The 19,947-nt window shown below is 43.9% G+C and overlaps 1 protein-coding gene across 1 annotated transcript in view; it reads right to left on the bottom strand.

The window, feature by feature from the left end:
* Positions 1 to 19,947, bottom strand: part of LOC121290902 (ubiquitin-associated and SH3 domain-containing protein A-like) — a 247,238-nt gene that overhangs the window by 35,982 nt on the left and 191,309 nt on the right. The window contains exons 12-13 of the mRNA XM_041211939.1: positions 8,279 to 8,423; positions 1,456 to 1,556 (exon numbers count right to left, since the gene is read on the bottom strand). Coding sequence (XP_041067873.1) covers positions 1,456 to 1,556; positions 8,279 to 8,423 — 246 coding nt within the window. The remainder of the gene's footprint in view (positions 1 to 1,455; positions 1,557 to 8,278; positions 8,424 to 19,947) is intronic.

Genomic DNA, 19,947 nt, shown 5'->3' on the forward strand with positions numbered 1-19,947 from the left:
AAGGTTCACAAGATTGGTTCCAGGGTTGAGAGTGTTGCCCTGTGAGTAAATTTGGCCTATGTTCTCTGGGATTTAGAAGAATGAGAAATGATCTCATTGAAACATACAAGATTCTGAAGGGGCTTTACAGAGTAGACACTGAGAGATTGTTTACCCTGGCTAGAAAATCCAGAACACAGGATGCAGTCTCAGGATAAGGGATCAATTGTTTAGGACTGAGATTAGCCAAAATTTCTTCACTCAAAGGGGTTGTGAATCTTTAGAATACTCTACTGCAAAGGATTTTGGAAATTCAGTCATTGAGTAAAGGCTGATATAGGGATATGGGGAGCTTGACGGAAAGAGGAGTTGAAGTTGATGATCAGCGAGGAATGCATTGAATGGGGGAGCTTGATGGTCCGTATGGTCTACTCCTGCTCCTGTTTCTCATGTTCTTTTGTGAGGGTGAGCCTGATGTTTAGGTGAATGTCAGTTGAGTGTAAAGTGAAATGAGGCTGTGTTTTTTTTTATTCATTCACTGGACGTGGCTGTCACTGACTAGGCCAGCATTTTTATTGCCCATCCCTAATTCCCTTTAGAACTACCTTCTTGAACTGCTGCAGTGCAAGTGGTAATGAGCAATGATAATAATAATATAACAATAATAAGCAAAAGTGATATGAGAAACTTTTTTTTCATGCAGTGAGTGGTTAAGGTCTGGAATGCATTGCCTGAGAGTGTGGTGGAGGAAGGGTCAATCAAAGCATTCAAAGGGGAATTAGACTGTTATTTGAAAAGGAACAATGTGCAGACTTATGGGGAGAAGGAGGGAGAACGGCACTAAGTGAAATGCTCATTCAGAGAGCTGGTGCAAACACAATGAGCCAAATGGCTTCCTTCTGTGCTGTAACAATTTTGTGATTCCGAGTGTGGTCCATGAGTGTGAGGATTAGGATGAGTGTTAATGTGAGCATGAGACAAGAGTGAGGTGAGTGCGCAGTGAATGTGATACTAGTTTGCTGTGTGTGATGCGAGTATGTGTGAGAGTTATGGGTGAGTGTGTGTGTAATTGTGAGGGTAAGCGTGCAATGAGGGTCATGCTATGAGGGGTGGGTGTGAGGGAAGTTTCCCTGTTGGGAAACTTGTTGCACTTTTCTCTGGATCAGCATCGCTCAGTTATGACGCAGGGTGTGTTTACACTTCCTGCAGATGCATTTGGCGAGGTAAGATGATGGGGGACAGTGCGAAGCATTGGGAGGATGGTCCAGGATTAAATAGTACAAAATGTTGATAATTAACTTGGTCTAAACTTACTCCTGAACTAAATGTCAGGATATATTGCAAGATTAAAATTCAAATTTAGATGTGTTGGACTATACATTGGTCTGTGAGGAATATTACACAATGTCCTATAAACAATTCAACATTTTCTGATCAATTATGAATTGGTTTGTTCATTGCTGCTGCTTTGGTTACCTTCATCCCTGTCCACAATCGCTTTCATCACTGAAGAACACCTATTAATGTAGTCTTCATATGTTTCTGAAGGAATCAGATTGGAGACTGGAACATGGACACTATAGACAAGAAGCACAAATATTTACATATTTATAAATGCATCATAAATAATTCTATGCAAAGGCATCATCTTTGATATGGGGTCTTGAGGCAGCAGGCTGCACCACAGATAGTAGTTTGACTTGACAATTTCATCACAGAATGAGTTCCTGAGCTTAGCCAGGGCACAGGTTTCCTAGACAAGTCACTTCCTCACATATAAAATCAAAGCAGAGGCCATGAGACTGGTAGAGCCCCAATTTCAAGAAAAGGATGAACAAAACTTTATTTGGTGATGCATACCATGGTACTTATCTGTTTGAAACAATCATATGCCATTTTGTCAATGTCAACAAATCAGAAAAACTTTCTGATGCTTCCCATTCCCTTAGAAATAATGTTTGGTAGTCGTTTAAGACAGTGCCCCTTTAAATTGTGTAAAGAATTACAGGAAATCATCTGTGTGAAAATACACTTGGTTTTATCATCATACATTCCAGTGATCCTGTACCTTTGGAAGGGCCATATACAAATTAATGATCCACATCTGAAGGCAGCATGCTTGGAAATGGGTCCACAATACTTGCCTGGAATAAATTCCTTCTGGTGAGTTTGGTAAATTTCCCTCAACATTCCTTATCATTTTGCGAAACTCATCATATCATAGACTACCTAACACAGAAAGATATCTCATTCACAATCCTACTGTATCTGTTAAAACTGGAAAAAAGAAATTAATCACAAAAGGAATTTAAAAAACATACACCTATTCATTGGTGACCTGAACAATACAGTTAAATATAAGAACATAAGTAATAGGAGCATAAGCATGTTATTTGACACCTCAAGCCTGATCCACCATTTAATGAGACCATGAGAGATTTTTGACCTCAATTTCCCAGCATTCCCATATCCCTGATTTCCTTAGTGCCCAAAAATCTGTCATGATCTCAGCCTAGCACAGCTCTTTAGATGGAGAAATTCAAAGGTTCACAACCCTTTGAGTGAAGAAATCCCTACTCGTTTCAGTCCTAAATGGTCAACCTCTTTTCTTGAGACTCTTCAGTCAGAGGAAACAGCTTCTGTGAGTCCGCTATTAAAGAAGGGTTGTAAAGATAAGCCAGGGAATTACAGGCCAGTCAGTCTCACCTCAGTGGTAGGGAAAATATTGGAGAAAATCCTGAAGGAGAGAATCTATCTCCACTTGGAGAGGCAAGGTTTGATCAGGGATAGTCAGCATGGCTTTGTCAGAGGGAGGTCATGCCTAACAAATGTGATTGAATGTTTTGAGGGGGTGACCAGGTGTGTAGGTGAGGATAGTGCAGTTGATGTAGTTTATATGTATTTCAGCAAAGCCTTTGACAAGGTCCCACATGGGAGACTTATAAAGAAGGCAAATGCACATTGGATACAGGGTAATTTGAAAAGGTGGATTCAAAATTGGCTTAGTAATAGGAGACAGAGGGTGATGACAGAAGGCTGCTTTAGTGACTGGAAACCCATATCCAGTGGCGTACCATAGGGATCATCACTGGGTCCCCTATTATTTGTTATTTATATAAACAACATAGATGACAATGTGGGGGGTAGGATTAGTAAGTTTGCGGATGACACAAAGATTGGCCGGGTGGTTAACAGTAAGGCTGAGTGTCTTGGGCTACAGGAAGATATAGACGGGATTGTCAAATGGGCAGATAAGTGGCAGATGGAATTTAACCCTGAAAAGTGTGAGGTGATACACTTTGGAAGGAGTAATTTGACAAGGAAGTATTCAATGAACAGCATGATACTAGGAAGTTCTGAGGAACAAAGAGACCTTGGCGTGTGTGTCAATAGATCTCTGAAGGCGGAGGGGCATGTTAGTGGGGTGGTGAAAAAGGCATATGGGACACTTGCCTTTATCAAATGAGGCATAGATTACAAAAGTAGGGAGGTCATGTTGGAGTTGTATAGAACCTTGGTGAGGCCACAGCTGGAGTACTGTGTGCAGTTCTGGTCGCCACATTATAGGAAGTTTGTGATTGCACTGGAGGGGGTGCAGAGGAGATTCACCAGGATGTTGCCTGGGATGAAACATTTAAGTTATGAAGAGAGGCTGGATAGACTTGGGTTGTTTTCTTTGGAGCAGAGAAGACTGAGTGGTGACCTGATCGAGGTGTACAAGATTATGAGGGGCATGGACAGGGTGGATAGGGAGCAGCTGTTCCCCTTAGTTGAAGGGTCAGTCACAGGGGGATATAAGTTCAAGGTGAGGAACAGGAGGTTTAGGGGGGATGTGAGGAAAAACCTTTTTACCCAGAGGGTGATGACGGTCTTGAATGCACTGCCTGGGAGGGTGGTGGAGGCAAGTTGCCTCACATCCTTTAAAAAGTACCTGGATGAGCACTTGGCACATCATAACATTCAAGGCTATGGGCCAAGTGCTGGTAAATGGGATTAGATAGGTAGGTCAGGTGTTTCTCACGTATCAGTGCAGACCCGATGGGCCGAAGGGCCTCTTCTGCACTGTGTCATTCTGTGAGCCCTTTCAGAATCTTATATGCTTCCATGAGATCACATCTCATTCTTTAAAACTCCAGAGAGTATGGACCCATTCTATTCAATCTCTCCTCCTAGGATCTCTCATCCCAGGAATCAATTTAGTGAACGTTTGTTGCATTCCCTCCAAGGCAAGTATATCCTTCCTTATGTACAGAGACCAAACCTGTAAATAGTATTCCAGGTGTGGCCTCACCAAAGCAATTGTTGTAGGACTTCCTCATTCTTGTATTCCAATCCTCTTGCAATAAAGGCCACATACCATTTGCCCTCCTAGTTGCTTATTGTACCTTCTGTGTTTTGTGCTCAAGGACACCTAATTCCCTCTGAACAACATTTAAAAGTTTCTCACTATTTAAAAATTGTTCTATTTCTCTGTTTTTCCTGCCAAAGTGAATAACCTTACATTTTCCTACACTACACTCCCTCTGCCACCTTCTTTCCCACTCACTTAACCTGTCTATATCTCTTTGCAGCCACTTTGTATCCTCCCACAACTTACGTTTCCACCTAGCGTTGTATTGTTTATATAGGATTGTACAGGATATATGGCACAGAAATAGGCCATTTGGCCCAACCAGTCCATGTCAGTGTTTATACTCCACTTGAGCCTTCTCCCACTTTTTCTCATCCTAAACAACCATTGTAACCATCTATTCCCTTCTCCCTCGATGCTTGTCCTTAACTGCATTATCAGAAAACTTGAATACATTACTCTCAGTCTCTTTGTGAAAGTCATTAATATAGATTGTAAGTAGCTGAGGCCTCAGCACTGATCCTTGCCACAATCTAATAGTTTCTGTCTGTCAACTTGAAATTAACCATTTATCCCTTTTCTCATTGCAGGTCAGGCAGCATCTGTCGAGAGAAACAAACTACTTTTCATCAGAACTCTTGTTATGGCACAGCCAATGGTAAATACTGAGTTGTTTAAATCCCAAAGGGAAACTTGAAACAACTGCCTGGCTAAGTGACACATTTCACTCCCTCTTTTGAAAACAATCTACTCTGGTTTATTTAAATTGCAAATGTTCCCTTTACCTCTATGTTTACCTACTTAACATTTCAACCCTAGCTTCTCTTCTAATAAATCAAAGCCTTCAGACCAGCTGCCTTTAATCCAATTAAGTCTCACACACACAGACACATATAGACACAGATACCACTATTTTACAGTAAATTCCAATAACATTACGAGAATTATTATATCTTCCTGACATCCCCCTCCTTATTAAAAAATGAACCGTCATAATTTAAAAAGATGGCTTCATTTTTATTCACCCATCTTATACTTTCTCCTATATTTATCTATATACTTACACTATTATATTACCAGATACATGCATTAACATAACAATATATATGCAAATCCTTCATATCAATAGAAACCATTTCAGTTCAGCATCCAGGTTTTAAATGTCCAATTTTCCCTTTAAGCTTCAGCTCTTGATAATGCATCAGCAATCAAATTTTCTTGTCCCACTACATATGTAATCTGGAGATTATATGGCTGCAGCAATAAACTTCATCTGAATAGCCTTACACTTCTGTCTCAAAATTTGTCCAGAAACTTTAAAGGATTATGGTCTGTATAAACAATTGTTTCTGACGAATTGTTTGGAACATAAATCTCAAAATGCTGCAAAGCTAACACCAGACCCAAGGTCTCCTTTTCAATCATTGAATATCTTCTCTGTTGTATATTCAACTTCTGTGAAAAATACCCTATCGGTTTTTCAATTCCGTTTTCATCTTCTTGTAACAGTACAGCCCCAATGCCTATATCACTTACGTCAACGGCCAACTTAAATTGCTTGGTGTAATTGGGTACTGCCAAAACTGGTGTAATTGTTAATACAGTTTTCAAACTGTCAAATGACTTCTGACACTCCAGCGTACATTGAAACTTCTTGTTCTTTCTTAATAATTCAGTCAGTGGAACAACCACACTGCTGTGATGAAGAGATATTAACATGTATAATGTTATTGGAAATTATTTTTAAAAATAGATTTCTAGTGGGGGTTTGTGTCTAGATGTGTGTGCCTTAATTGGAATAAAGCCAGCTAGCCTGGGTGCTTTAATGTATCGAAGTTTTGAGTTGTTAATTGGGTGAACAGTAAAGAGAACAGTAAGATAAAGTGTTCATTTGCATTTGTTGAATAAACCATTCAAGACTGCGGGTAAAATCTTGCACCTAGCTAGAAGAAGCCAAACAATGTGTTTATTTTCTCAGCTTATGAATAAAATTGGTGCTATGAAAAGGGTTTTATTGTTAGAAGAGCAAAAACTCAAAAGACCTAGAGATACAATGGAAAATTTACATTCAAAGGGAAAGTGAGGTATATAAAGAAAGGAGTTTGTGTGTGTAAGGTAGAAGCATTTAAGACCTAATAAGCCTGTAAGCCTCCAACTAATTTGCAAAGGAACCTCATATGGAATTTGTCAGGTCAAATGTGCTTTGCCTGGTGTCTATTTGAAGTCTATGGGTTACTGTTGCCTTAGTGGAGATTTAACTGGGGCTGATTAATTTAGGGATTTGTTAAAAAGTTATTTTAGTAGTAACTTGTAGCCATGTGTATGTGTTTATTTTGTTGTTAGATTAATAAATGTTTAATCTAGTTTTATATAAAAACCGTGAGACTCGGTAGTCTTATCCCCACTGAATTCAAAGTCAGCATCTCAAAGTTATAAATTGCAAAAATGGATTATGACAGTTGTTTCAAGTTTCCTTCTAGGATTTGAAAAACGCAGCCTTTACCATCGGCTGTGTCATTACACTGCTAAAATTTGGTACAAATTTCTGATAAAACCCACTCATGCCCAGAAACCTCAAAACTTCTCATTTTGTTGTAGGCATAGGGAAATCCATGATAGCCTTGACTTTCACATCACTTGGAGCCACCTTACCATGTCCAATGGTGTGGTCTAGATACGTAACTTGGGCTTTTGCAGATTCACTTTTAGCCAAGTTCACCACCAAATTAGCTTCCTGTAATCGAGTTAATAATTCTTCCAGATGTTGCAAATGCTCCTTCCATGTCTGACTGAAAACTATCAAGTCATCAAAATAAACAGCACAATTGCTCACTGACTGGGCCAGCATTTATTGCCCATCCCTAGTTGCCCTTGAGGAGGTAGTGGTGAGCTGCCTTCTTGAACTGCTGCAGTCCATGTGGTGTAGGTACACCCATAGTGCTGTTAGGGAGGGAGTTCCAGGATTTTGACCCAGCAACAGTGAAGGAACAGCGATACCGGGTCAGAATGGTGAGTGGCTTGGAGGGAACTTGCAGATGGTGGTGTTCCCATATATCTGCTGCCCTTGTCCTTCGAGATGGTAGAGATCAAGGGTTTGAAATGTATTGCTGAAGGACCCTTGGTAAGTTGCTTCAGTGCCTCTTTAAAACTGTTACCACTGTGTCCTGGTGGTGGAGGGAGTGAATGTTTGTGAGTGGGGTACCAATCAAGCAGGCTGTTTTGTCCTGGATGATGTTGAGCTTCTTGAGTGTTGTTGGAGCTGCAATCATCCTGGCAAGTGGAGAGTATTCGATCACACTCCTGACTTGTGTCCTAAAGCCTTTGGACAGGCTCTGGGGAATCCAGGGGTAAGTTACTTGCCAGAGAATTCCTAACCTCTGACCTGCTGTCATAGCCACAGTTTGTATTTGGTTGGCCCAGTTTAGTTTCTGGTCAATGGTAACCCTCAGAATATTGATAGTGAAAGTTGATAGTGAGTTGAATGTCAAGGAGAGATGGTTAGGTTTTCTCTTGTTGAAGATGATTATTGCCTGGCATTTGCATGGCATGACTCTTACATGCCACTTACCAGCCCAAACCTGAATGTTTTCCAGGTCTTCCTGCATGCCAAGACACCAAAATCCTCTCCACTCCATAAACATCAGCCAGTTTTCACCCCCACCTCTCCACATCCACTCCCCATGAACCACAACTCCCTTACTACCCACTTCCCAAACCTTACCCCTCCCCTTTCCTGACCTTCTCTCACTCCCTCCCGCAAGGTCCCTTACCCATTCCCACCTCTCCTCCTATCTTTTCCCTTCCCATCCTAACGTCCCTCACACTCTCCCCTACCTCACCACCTCTCCCCCTCCATTATCTATTTTTCAAAAGGAAATTTTCCAAAGATCAAATTAATCAGGCTGGAGAAGCTATAGAAAGTTACAGAAGGCCAAAGATGGAATATACCTGTAGTTGATATCCACAGAGTACTCTGCTGCTTTGAGTTCAGGCACAGACATGAAGTTCGGGATTGCTCGTTCACCTTCCCATTTCGTCCATTCGAAAAGGCCTGGTTCCACTCGGATATTCACTTTATGACCAGGCTGGAGAGCTAGACCAGGAGAAAAAGACACCGTTAAATAATTCTGCTGTTGTTTTAAAATATAAGCTTTCTATGGATGGGCTGGGTAAGTGAGTTATAAATGATGTTTTCATCTTTGGGTTTTGGGTTCAAATTCTGCTCAACTTTTAATGGGATGATAGTACTGACTTTAAGGTTTCTACATGAAACCCATTATCTAGGGGTTTGAAACTGCAGCACAGAACTTTGCTGATCTTGATTTGACTTATTTCTAACTATTACTGGGTATATTTTGTGTATTAATGTGACCATCGGAATATAGGAGCAGAAATAGGCCATTCGGCCTTTTGAGCCTGATCCATCATTCAGTTAGATCATGGCTGGTCGAGTACCTCAACGCCACTTTCCCATGCATCACCATATCCCTTGATATCATTAATATCTAGAAATCTATCAATTTCCATCTTGAACAAGCTGCAGCACAGAGGGATTTGGGATTCCTTGTGCATGAATCCCAAAAAGCTAACATATAAGTTCAGCAGGTAATAGGGAAGGCAAATGGAATGTAGGCCTTTATTTCAAAGGGAATGGAGTATAAAAATAGGGAAGTCTTGCTAAAACAATAAAAGCCATTAGTTAAACCACACCTAGAATACTGTGAACAGTTTTGGTCCCCTTATCTAAAAAAAGATATACTGGCTATGGAGGCAGTCCAGAGAAGGTTCACTAGGTTGATCCCAGGTATGGAGGGATTTTCTTATGAGGAAAGGTTGAGAAATTTGGGCCTGCACTCATTGGAATTTAGAACAATAAGAGGTGACCTTATTGAAACATATAAGATTCTTAGGGGGCTTGAAAGGGTAGATGTTGAGAGGTTGTTTCCCCTTGTGGGAGAGTCTAGGACCAGAGGGCATAATTTCAGAGTAAGGGGTCACCCATTTAAAACAGATGAGGAAGAATTTCTTCTCTCAGAGGGTAGTGGATCTGTGGAATTCTTTACCGCAGAGGGCTGTAGAGGCTGGGTCGTTAAGTGTATTCAAGGCTGAGATGGACAGATTTTTATTCAGTAAGGGAATCAAGGGTTATGTTGAAAAGGCAGGAAAGTGGAGTTGAGGATTATCAGATCAGCCATGATCTCATCGAATGGCAGAGCAGACTCGATGGGCTGAATGGCCTACTTCTGCTCCTACGTTTTATGGTCTAATCCCACCACAGCAGATGGTGAAATTTGAATTCAATAAAAATCTGGAATTAAAAGTCTAATGATGATCATGAATCCACTGTCGATTGTTGTAAAAACCCATCTGGTACACTAATGCCCTTTCGGGAAGGAAATCTGCCATTCTTCCTTGGTCTGGCTTTCATGTGACTCTAGACCCACAGTAAGGTGGTTGACTCTTAAAGTCCCTCTGAAATGGCCTGGCAAGATACTCACTTGTATCAAACTGCTAAAGAGTCTCAAAGGAATGAAACTGGACGGACCATCTGGCTTCGACCTAGGTACCGATGGCAAGCTCAGCCCTGTTAACTGCAAAGTCCTCCTTACTAACATCTGGGGGTTTATGCCAAAATGTGGAGAGCTGTCTCACAAAATAGTCAAGCAACAGCCTTACATAGTCATCCTCATGGAATCAAACCTTGCAATGTCCCATACACCACCATCACCACCCCTCCCTCCCAATGGGAGTTGCCCTGGGAGTCCTCAACATTGACTCCAGACCCCATGAAGTCTCATGGCATCGGGTCAAACATGGGCAAGGAAACCTCCTGCTGATTATTACATACCACCACCCCCTCCACAGCTGAGGAATCAGTACTCCTCCATGTCGAACACCACTTGGAGGAAGCACTGAGGAAGGCAAAGATGCAGAATGTACTCTGGGTGGGGGACTTCAATATGCATCACCAAGAGGGGCTTGGTAGCATCACTACTACCCAAGCTGATTGAATCCTAAAGAATATAGCTGCTGGACTGGGTCTACAGCAGTTGGGAGGGAAAAACATACTTGACCTCATCCTCATCAACCTGCAGGACACAGATGCATCTGTCACTATCGGTAAGAGTTACAATCCTTGTGGCGACAAAGTCCCGTCGTCACATTGAGAATACTCCCCATCATGTTGTGTGGCACCACCACCATGCTAAATGGGATAGATTTCGAACAGAACTAGCAACTCAAGACTGGACATCCATGAGGTGCTGTGGGCCATCAGCAGCAGTAGAATTGTACACAACCACAATCTGTAACCTCATGACCCAGCACATCCTCCACTCTACCATTAGCACTAAGCCAGGGGATCAACCCTGGTTCAATGAAGAATGCAGGCGGGCATGCCAGGAGCAGCACCAGGCATACCTAAAAATGAGGTGTCAACCGAGTGAAGCTACAACACAGGACTACTTGCATGCCAAACAACATAAGCAACAAGTGATAGACAGAGCTAAGTGATTCCACAGCCAATGGATCAGATCTAAGACCTGCAGTCCTGCCACTTCCAATTTTGAATGGTGGTGGACAATTAACCAACTCACCAGAGGAGAAGGCTCCTCAAATATCCTCATCCTCAATGATGTGGGAGCCGAGCACATCAGTGCAAAAGATAAGGCTAAAGCATTTGCTACAATCTTCAGCCAGAAGTGCTGAGTGGATGATCCAACTCAACCTCCTCCAGAGGTCTCCAGCACCACAGATACCAGTCTTAAGCCAATTCGATTCACTCCATGTGATATCAAGAAATGACTGAAGGTACTGAATACTGCAAAGGCTATGGGCCCTGACAATATTTCGGCAATAGTACTGAAGACTAGTGCTCCAGAACTTGCTGTGCTAAAATAAAAGCAAAAGACTGCAGATGCTGGAAATTCAAAACAAAAACAAAAATACTTGGAAAAACTCAGCAGGTCTGGCAGCATCTGCAGAGAGGAGCACAGTTAATGTTTCGAGTCCGAATGACTCTTCAACAGAACTAAGTAAAAATCGAAGAGAGGTGAAATATAAGCTGGTTTAAGGGAGTTTGGGGGGGGTGGCGGTGATGGGGGGTGGGCAGTGGGACAAGAAGAGCTGGATAGAGGGTCAGTGATAGGTGGAGCTAACCAAACAATGTCACAGACAAAAGGACAAAGAGGTGTTGGAGGTGGTGATATTATCTAAAGGAATGTGCTAATTAAGGATAGAAAGCAGGACGAGCAATGTACAGATAGCCCTAGTGGGGGTGTGGTGGGGTGAAGGGATTGAAATAGGCTAAAAGTTAGAGATAAAACAATGGATGGAAATACACTTAAAAATAATGGAAGTAGGTGGGAAAAGAAAAATCTATATAAATTATTGTAAAAAACAAAAAGGAGGGGGAAAATCGGAAAAGGGGTGGGGATGGAGGAGAGAGTTCATGATCTAAAATTGTTGATTTTATTTGAATTTATTTAGTGAATTTGAGTTCAACAATTTTAGATCATGAACTCTCTCCTCCATCCCCACCCCCTTTCCGATTTCCCCCCCCCCCCTTTTTGTTTTTTCCAATAATTTATATAGATTTTTCTTTTCCCACCTATTTCCATTATTTTTAAATGTATTTCCATCCACTGTTTTATCTCTACCTTTTAGCCTATTTCGATCCCTTCCCCCTACCCCACCCCCACTAGGGCTAACTGTACCTTGCTCGTCCTGCTTTGTACCCTTAATTAGCACATTCCTTTAGATAATATCACCACCTTCAACACCTCTTTGTCCTTTTGTCTGTGACATCTTTTGGTTATCTCCACCTACCACTGGCCCTCTATCCAGCTCTTCTTGTCCCACACTCACCCCCCACGCCCTTAAACCAGCTTATATTTCATCTCTCTTCTATTTTTACTTAGTTCTGTTGAAGGGTCATTCGGACTCGAAACGTTAACTGTGCTCCTCTCCGCAGATGCTGCCAGACTTGCTGAGTTTTTCTAGAACTTGCTGTGCCCCTAGCCAAGCTGTTCCAGTACAACGACAACACTGGCATCTACCCGGTTATGTGGAAAATTGCCCAAGTACATCCTATACACAAAACGTAGGACAAATCCAACCCAGCCAATTACTGGCCCATCAGTCTGTTCTTGATCATCAGTAAAGTAATGGAAGGGGTCATCAACAGTGCTATCAAGTAGCACTTGCTTAGCAATAACCTGCTCACTGACGCCCAGTTTAGGTTCCGCCAGGGCCACTCAGCTCCCTACCTTATGACAGCCTTGGCTCAAACATGGACAAAAGAGCTGAATTCCTGAGGTGAGGTGAGATTGACTGCCCTTGACATCAAGGCGGCATTTCACTGAGTGTAGCATCAAGAAGCCCTAGCAAAACTGGAGTCAATGGGAATCAGGGGGAAAACTCTCCACTGGTTGGAGTCATACCTAGCACAAAGGAAGATGGTTGTGGTTGTTGGAGGTCAGTCATCTCAGCTCTCAGACATCTGCAGGAGTTCCTCAGGGTAGTGTCCGAGACCCAACCACCTTCAGTTGCTTTATCAATAACCTTCCTTCTAGCATAAGGTTAGAGGTGGGGATGTTCACTGATGATTGCATAATGTTCAGCACCATTTGCAACACCTGAGATTCTGAAACAGTCCATGTCCAAATGCAGCAAGACCTGGAAAATATCCTGACGAGTGGCAAGTAATATTCACGACACACAAGTGCCAGGCAGTGATCATCTAACCATCGCCCCTTAACATTCAATGGCATTACCATTGCTGAACCCCACTATCAATATCTTAGGGGTTACCATTGGCCAGAAACTGAACTGGATAAGCCATATAAATACCGTGGCTACAAGAACAGGTCAGCAGCTAGGAATCATACGATGAGTAACCCACCTCCTGACTCCCCAAAGCCTATCCACAAGGCACAAGTCAGGAGTGTGATGAAATGCTCCCCACTTGTCTGGATGAGTGTAGCTCCCACAACACTCAAGAAGCTTGACACCATCCAGGTCAAAGCAACATGTTTGATTGGCACCCCATCCACAAACATTCATTCCCTCCACCACCGACACACAGTAGCAGCAGTGTGTACCATCTACAAGATGCACTGCAGAAGCTCACCAAGGCTCCTTCGACAGCACATTCCAAACCAAGACCACTACCATCTAGATGGACAAGTGCAGCAGATACATGGGAACATTGCCACCTGGAAGTTCCCCTCCAAGTCACTCACCAATCTGACTTGGAAATATATTGCTGTTACGGACTGCTGTTCCCGTCACATTCTGAAATCCACACTCAGTGCCATGCGCCGCCATATGAACACACTCGACCTCTCCCTCCAGCAGCACCGCCGTACCCTTTTTCAAAGCTGTGCGTGTCCCCAGTTTCATTTTATTCTTCGTCTCATCCGACGCCTCAACAAGAAACTTTTTCTCTTTCTCTCAAGTGCTAAGGAACGCAAGCTCCAACAACTCATCGACACCAACACCCACCTAGGACCCTCCACCCCTGCCTGTCCCTCCGTCCCCACCCCATCTTCCAATCCCAGCCCCAGCCGTGTATTCACTATACCCCCTGACCTTCCCCTCTCCAATGCTGAACGTTCAGTGCTCAGCAAAGGACTTAGTTTCATACCCCTACGCCCTCACCTTAATGAATTTCGGGCTCGGCACGATGCTGAACTCTTCTTCCGCCGTCTTCGTCTCCGGGCTCACTTCTTTGGGCAGGATTCCTCTCCCTGTTCAATGGATCCTTTCACCCACCTCCAATATTCTCCCTCCACCTGGACCCCTCCCTCTGGGTTCTTACCTTCTCTTGATCTTTTCATTGAGAACTATCGGCGCGATATTAGTCGTCTCAATTTCTCTGCTCCTCTCACCCATTCTAATCTCTCTCTCTCTGAATTTACTGCACTCCATTCTCTCAGCTATGCCTGTCTCTTTATGGGGTATGTGGAACATTCCTTGTTCCAGTCCTACTCCCGCCCCCTTCCACAACTCTTTCTCCGTTACATCGATGATTACTTCGGTGCTGCTTCATGCTCTCATCGGGACTTGGAAAAATTTATTAATTTTGCTTCCTATCTCCACCCCTCCATCATTTTCACATGGTCCATCTCTGACACTTCCCTTCCCTTCCTTGACCTCACTGTCTCAATCTCTGGTGGTAGACTGTCCACCAACATCCATTACAAGCCTACCGACTCCCACAGCTACCTCGACTGCAGCTCCTCACACCCCGCTTCCTGTAAGGACTCCATCCCATTCTCTCAGTTCCTTTGCCTCCGTCGCATCTGTTCTGATGAAGCTACCTTCAAAAACAGGTCCTCTGACACGTCCTCCTTCTTCCTTAACCGAGGTTTTCCACCCACGGTCGTTGACAGGGCCCTCAACCGTGTCCAGCCCATCTCCAGCGCATCCGCCCTCACGCCTTCTCCTCCCTCCCAGAAACATGATAGGGTCCCCCTTGTCCTCACTTATCACCCCACCAGCCTCCGCATTCAAAGGATCATGCTCCGCCATTTCTGCCAACTCCAGCATGATGCCACTACCAAACGTATCTTCCCTTCACCCCCCCGTCGGCATTCCGTAGGGATCGTTCCCTCCGGGACACCCTGGTCCACTCCTCCATCACCCCCTACTCCTCAACCCCCACCTATGGCACCATCCCATGCCCACACAAAAGATGTAACACCTGCCCCTTCACTTCCTCTCTCCTCACCGTCCAAGGACCCAAACATTCCTTTCAAGTGAAGCAACATTTCACTTGCATTTCCCCCAACTTAGTCTACTGCATTCGTTGCTCCCAATGCGGTCTCCTCTACATTGGAGAGACCAAACATAAACTGGGCGACCGCTTTGCAGAACACCTGCGGTCTGTCCGCAAGAATGACCCAAACCTCCCTGTCGCTTGCCATTTCAACACTCCACCCTGCTCTCTTGCCCACATGTCTGTCCTTGGCTTGCTGCATTGTTCCAGTGAAGCCCAACGCAAACTGGAGGAACAACTCCCCATCTTCCGACTAGGCACTTTACAGCCTTCCGGACTGAATATTGAATTCAACAACTTTAGGTCTTGAACTCCCTCCTCCATCCCCACCCCCTTTCTGTTTCTTCCCCCTTCCTTTTGTTGTTTTCCAATAAATTATATAGATTTTTCTTTTCCCACCTATTTCCATTATTTTTAAATATTTTTAAATCTTTTATGCTCTCCCCACCCCCACTAAAGCTATACCTTGAGTGCCCTACCACCCATTCTTAATTAGCACATTCGTTTAGATATATATCACCAACTTCAACACCTAAGTGTTCTTTTGTTCTGTTGTCTGTGACATCTTTTGATGATCTGTTTCTATCACTGCTTGCTTGTCCCTACAAAGACACCTCCACTTCTCTCCCCCCACCCAACCCCCCAGCCCCACCACACCCCCCCTTCCCCCCCCTACACACACACACACACACACCTTAAACCAGCTTATATTTCACCCCTTTCCTACTTCTACTTAGTTCTATCGAAGGGTCATGAGGACTCGAAACATCAACTCTTTTCTTCCCCGCCGATGCTGCCAGACCTGCTGAGTTTTTCCAGGTAATTCTGTCGCTGCTCCTTCACTGTCACTGGGTCAAAATCCTGGAACTCCCTCCCTAAGCACTGTGTGTGTACCTACACCACATGGACTGCAACGGTTCAAGAAGGCAGCTCACCACCACCTTCTCAAGGGCAAGAATATAAGAAATAGGAACAGGAGTATACCATTCGGCCCCTTGCGCCTGCTCTGCCAATCAATAAGATCAGGGCTGATCTTCTTGTGTTTTGATTTCCACGTTCCTATCTAACCCCGATAACCTTTGACTCCCTTGCCTAACAAGAATCTATCTACCTCTGCCTTCAAAATATTCAATGACCCCGCCCCCACCACCTTCTGAGGCAGAGTTCCAAAGTTGCACAACTCACTGAGAGAAAAGAATTCTCCTCATCTCTGTCTTAAAAGGGTGTACCCTAATTTTAAAACAGTGCTCCCTAGTTCTGGACTCACCCTCAAGAGGAAACATCCTTTCCACGTCCACCTGGTCAAGGCCATTCAGGATCTTGTATATTTCAATCAAATCACTCCTCACTCTTCTAAACTCCAGAGGAAACAAGCCCAGTCTGTCCAACCTTTCCTCATAAGACAACTCACTTATCCCAGCTATCAATCTAGCAATTATGGATGGGCAATAAATGCTGACCCAGCCAGCAAAGCCCACATTCCTTGAAAAATAAAAGATCCCACCACCCCAGGAATTAGTGGTTGCACTCCTCTATGGCAATGGTAACCTTCCTTAGGATAAGGAGAGCAAAACTGTACACAATACTCCAGGTGCAATCTCACCAAGGCTCTATAAAATTGTAGCAAGACATCCTGTACTCAAATCCCCTTGTGATGAAGGCCAACATACCACTTGTCTTCCTAATTGCTTCTTGCACCTGCATGCTTGCTTTTAGTGACTCATAAACAAGGACACCCAGGTCCATTTTGACATCAGCACTTCCCAACCTCTCACCACTTAAGAAATATTCTGCATTACTGGTTTCCTACCAAAATCAATAACTTCACATTTTTCCACATTATATTCAATCTGCCATGTTCTTTCCATTTACTTAGCCTGTCCAGTTCCCCTCGAAGCGTCCTTGCATTCTCTTCACAACTTACATTCCCACCTAATTTTGTGTCATCAGCAAATTTGGGAATATTACATTTGTGCTGAGATTTTCTGTGCCTGCTGGTGTCAGGCTTGTTCAGTGGTGTAAGCGGACAATATGGTGAGAAGGCCAAAAATCGGTTTCATGACAACATGAAACCAGTTTGCGATCATCCACTCCACCCAGCCACATTTCCCACCATCAGGAACTTCATTATAATATGTCAGCATATCCTGAGAGGCCAGCCCGCCGAACTCAACCCCCCACGCTGGATCATTGAACAAGAGAGAATCCAACCATCGCCCCTTGATGATCAATGGCATTACCATTACTGAATCTCCCATTATCAACATCCTGGGGGTTACCATTGACCAGAAACTGAACTGGACTAGCCATATAAATACTGTGGCTACAAGAGCAGGTCAGGGGCTAGGAATCCTGTGATGAGTAACCCACCTCCTAACTCCCCAAAGCCCATCCACCATCTACAATGCCCAAGTCAGGAGTGTGTTGGAATACTCTCTACTTGCCTGGATGAGTGCAGCTCCAACAACACTCAAGAAGCTTGACACCGTCCATGACAAAGCAGACCACTTGATTGGCACCACATCAACAAACATTCACTCCCTCCACTCCCTCCACCACCACCACTAGTAGCAGCAGTGTGTACCATCTACAAAATGCACTACAGGAATTCACCAAGGCTCCTTCGACAGTACCTTCTAAACCCATAGATGGGAATGCCACCACCTGGAAGTTCCTCTCCAGGTCTCTCACCTTCCTGACTTGGAAATATATCGCCAGTTCCTTCACTGTCACTGGGTCAAAATCCTGGAACTCTCTTCCTAACAGTGCTATGGGTGTAACTACACCCCATGGACTACAGCGGTTCAAGAAGGCAGCTCAGCACCACCTTCTCAAGGGCAACTAGGGATGGGCAATAAATGGTGGCCCAGCCAGCGAAGCCCACATCCCATAAATGAATATTTAAAAAATCCGCCAGGAGGAGACATACCGTCGTGGGGCCATAAAATTCTGGCCGATGTAAAATTCTACCATATTATGGTCACTATTTCCTAAAGGCTCCTTTACAGCCAGGTTATTAATTAGCCCTTTCTCATCACATAATACTAAACCAAAAATACCCTGACCCCCAATTGACTCTTTAATGTACTGCTCCAGAAACCCATCTCATACATACTCCAGGAATTCATCCTTCACAGCATTAGTGCTAATTAGATTTGCCCAGACTATATGTAAATTGAAGTCGCCCATTATTAATGTATTATCCATATTACATGCCGCTCTAATTTCCTGATTTATACTGCCCAACATTACCACTACAGTTTGGTGGCCTACAAACAACTCCCAGCAATGTTTGCTGCCCCTTGCTGTTTCCTACATCCACCTAAACCGTTTCTGCATCTTGATCCTTGTATCTAAGATCCTGTCTCACTAAGGTACTGATCTTGTCTCTTATTAACAGCACTACTCACCTCCTTTCCCTTTTTGCTTAACCTTCCTAAATGACAAATACCCTTGAATATTCAGTTCCCAGCCTCGGTCACCCTGTTACCACGTCTCCGTAAAGGCAACTAAATCATGCCCATTTACCCTATTTATGCCATCAAATCATCTACCTTGTTGCGAATGTTACGTGCATTCAGATAGAGTGCCATCAACTTTGTGTTTTTAATATCATTCTGCATTCTTATCCTAATAGATGCTTGTCTTTGCTTCGTCTGCGTCCTACTTCTGCTTACTATGTTTCTGCTTCCTCTTAACAGTTTTTCTTCCTTCCAATCTGAGCTCCCCCTTAGGTTCCCATCCCCCTGCCAATCTGTTTAAACTCTCCCCAACAGTGCTCGCAAATTTCCCAGCTAGGATATTCGTCCTCGTCCTGCTAATGTGCAACCTGCCCATCTTATACAGGTCCCACCTGCCCCAGAACGAGTCCCAATGCCTCAGGAATCTCATGCGCCCCGTCATGGACCAGTTCTTCAGCTACGTTTTCCATCACTCAATCCTCCTAGTCCTGTGCTCAACAGTGCATGGCATTGGGAGTAATCATAACATTACTGCTTTTGAGGTCCTGCTTTTTAATTTCTTTCCTAACTCCCTAAAATCTGCTTTCTGAACCTCATCCCTCTTCCTACCTATGTCATTGGTACCTATGTGCACCATGACCTCTGGCAGTTCACTCTCCCCAAGATGAATGTCCTGCAGCTGCCCTGTGACATCTTTGACCCTGGCACCAAAGAGGCAACATACCATCCTGGAGTCACATCTATGACTGCAGAAATGCCTGCCTATTCCCCGAATTAACACTTCCCCTGTCATATTATTCTTCCACTCTTCTTTCTCCACTCCTTGGCAGCTGAGCCACTCATGGTGCCAAGGACTGGGCTTTTGCTGCACTCCTCTGAAGAACCATTGCCCTCAGTAGTATCCAAAATGGAAAACGGGTTAGCAAGCAAGATCGACTCAGGGTAGCTCTGCACTACCTGCTTGGTTGTTTAAACTGCCTGGTGGTCACCCATTCCCTCTCAGTCTGCATGCTCCTAACCTGTGATGTGACCACCACCCTAAAAATGCTATCCACTAAGCCTTGCGGATGCACTACGAAGACTCCAGCTGCCAGTTGAGTTCTGAAACCTGGAGCTCAAGCTTCTGTAGCCGATGACACTTCCTGCAAATGTGTTTGCCTGGGACACATGTTGCGCCCATGACATCACACATGCCACAGGATATACGTTCCACTTGGCCAAGCTGCTCTGCCATACCTTAACTTTACAAAGTATTTATTTTAAGTAGAATAACTTACCAGTTTTGCTGAGAAGAGAAAGGTCTAAGCTTTTCATCTTGCACTGATCAGGACACTTTGCAAGAATACAAGGGGAAAGCAACAATTTACACTGTATGA

The sequence above is a fragment of the Carcharodon carcharias genome, chromosome 18 (genome assembly GCF_017639515.1).
Source record: "Carcharodon carcharias isolate sCarCar2 chromosome 18, sCarCar2.pri, whole genome shotgun sequence".
In the NCBI taxonomy this organism is placed as follows: Eukaryota; Metazoa; Chordata; class Chondrichthyes; order Lamniformes; family Lamnidae; genus Carcharodon; species Carcharodon carcharias.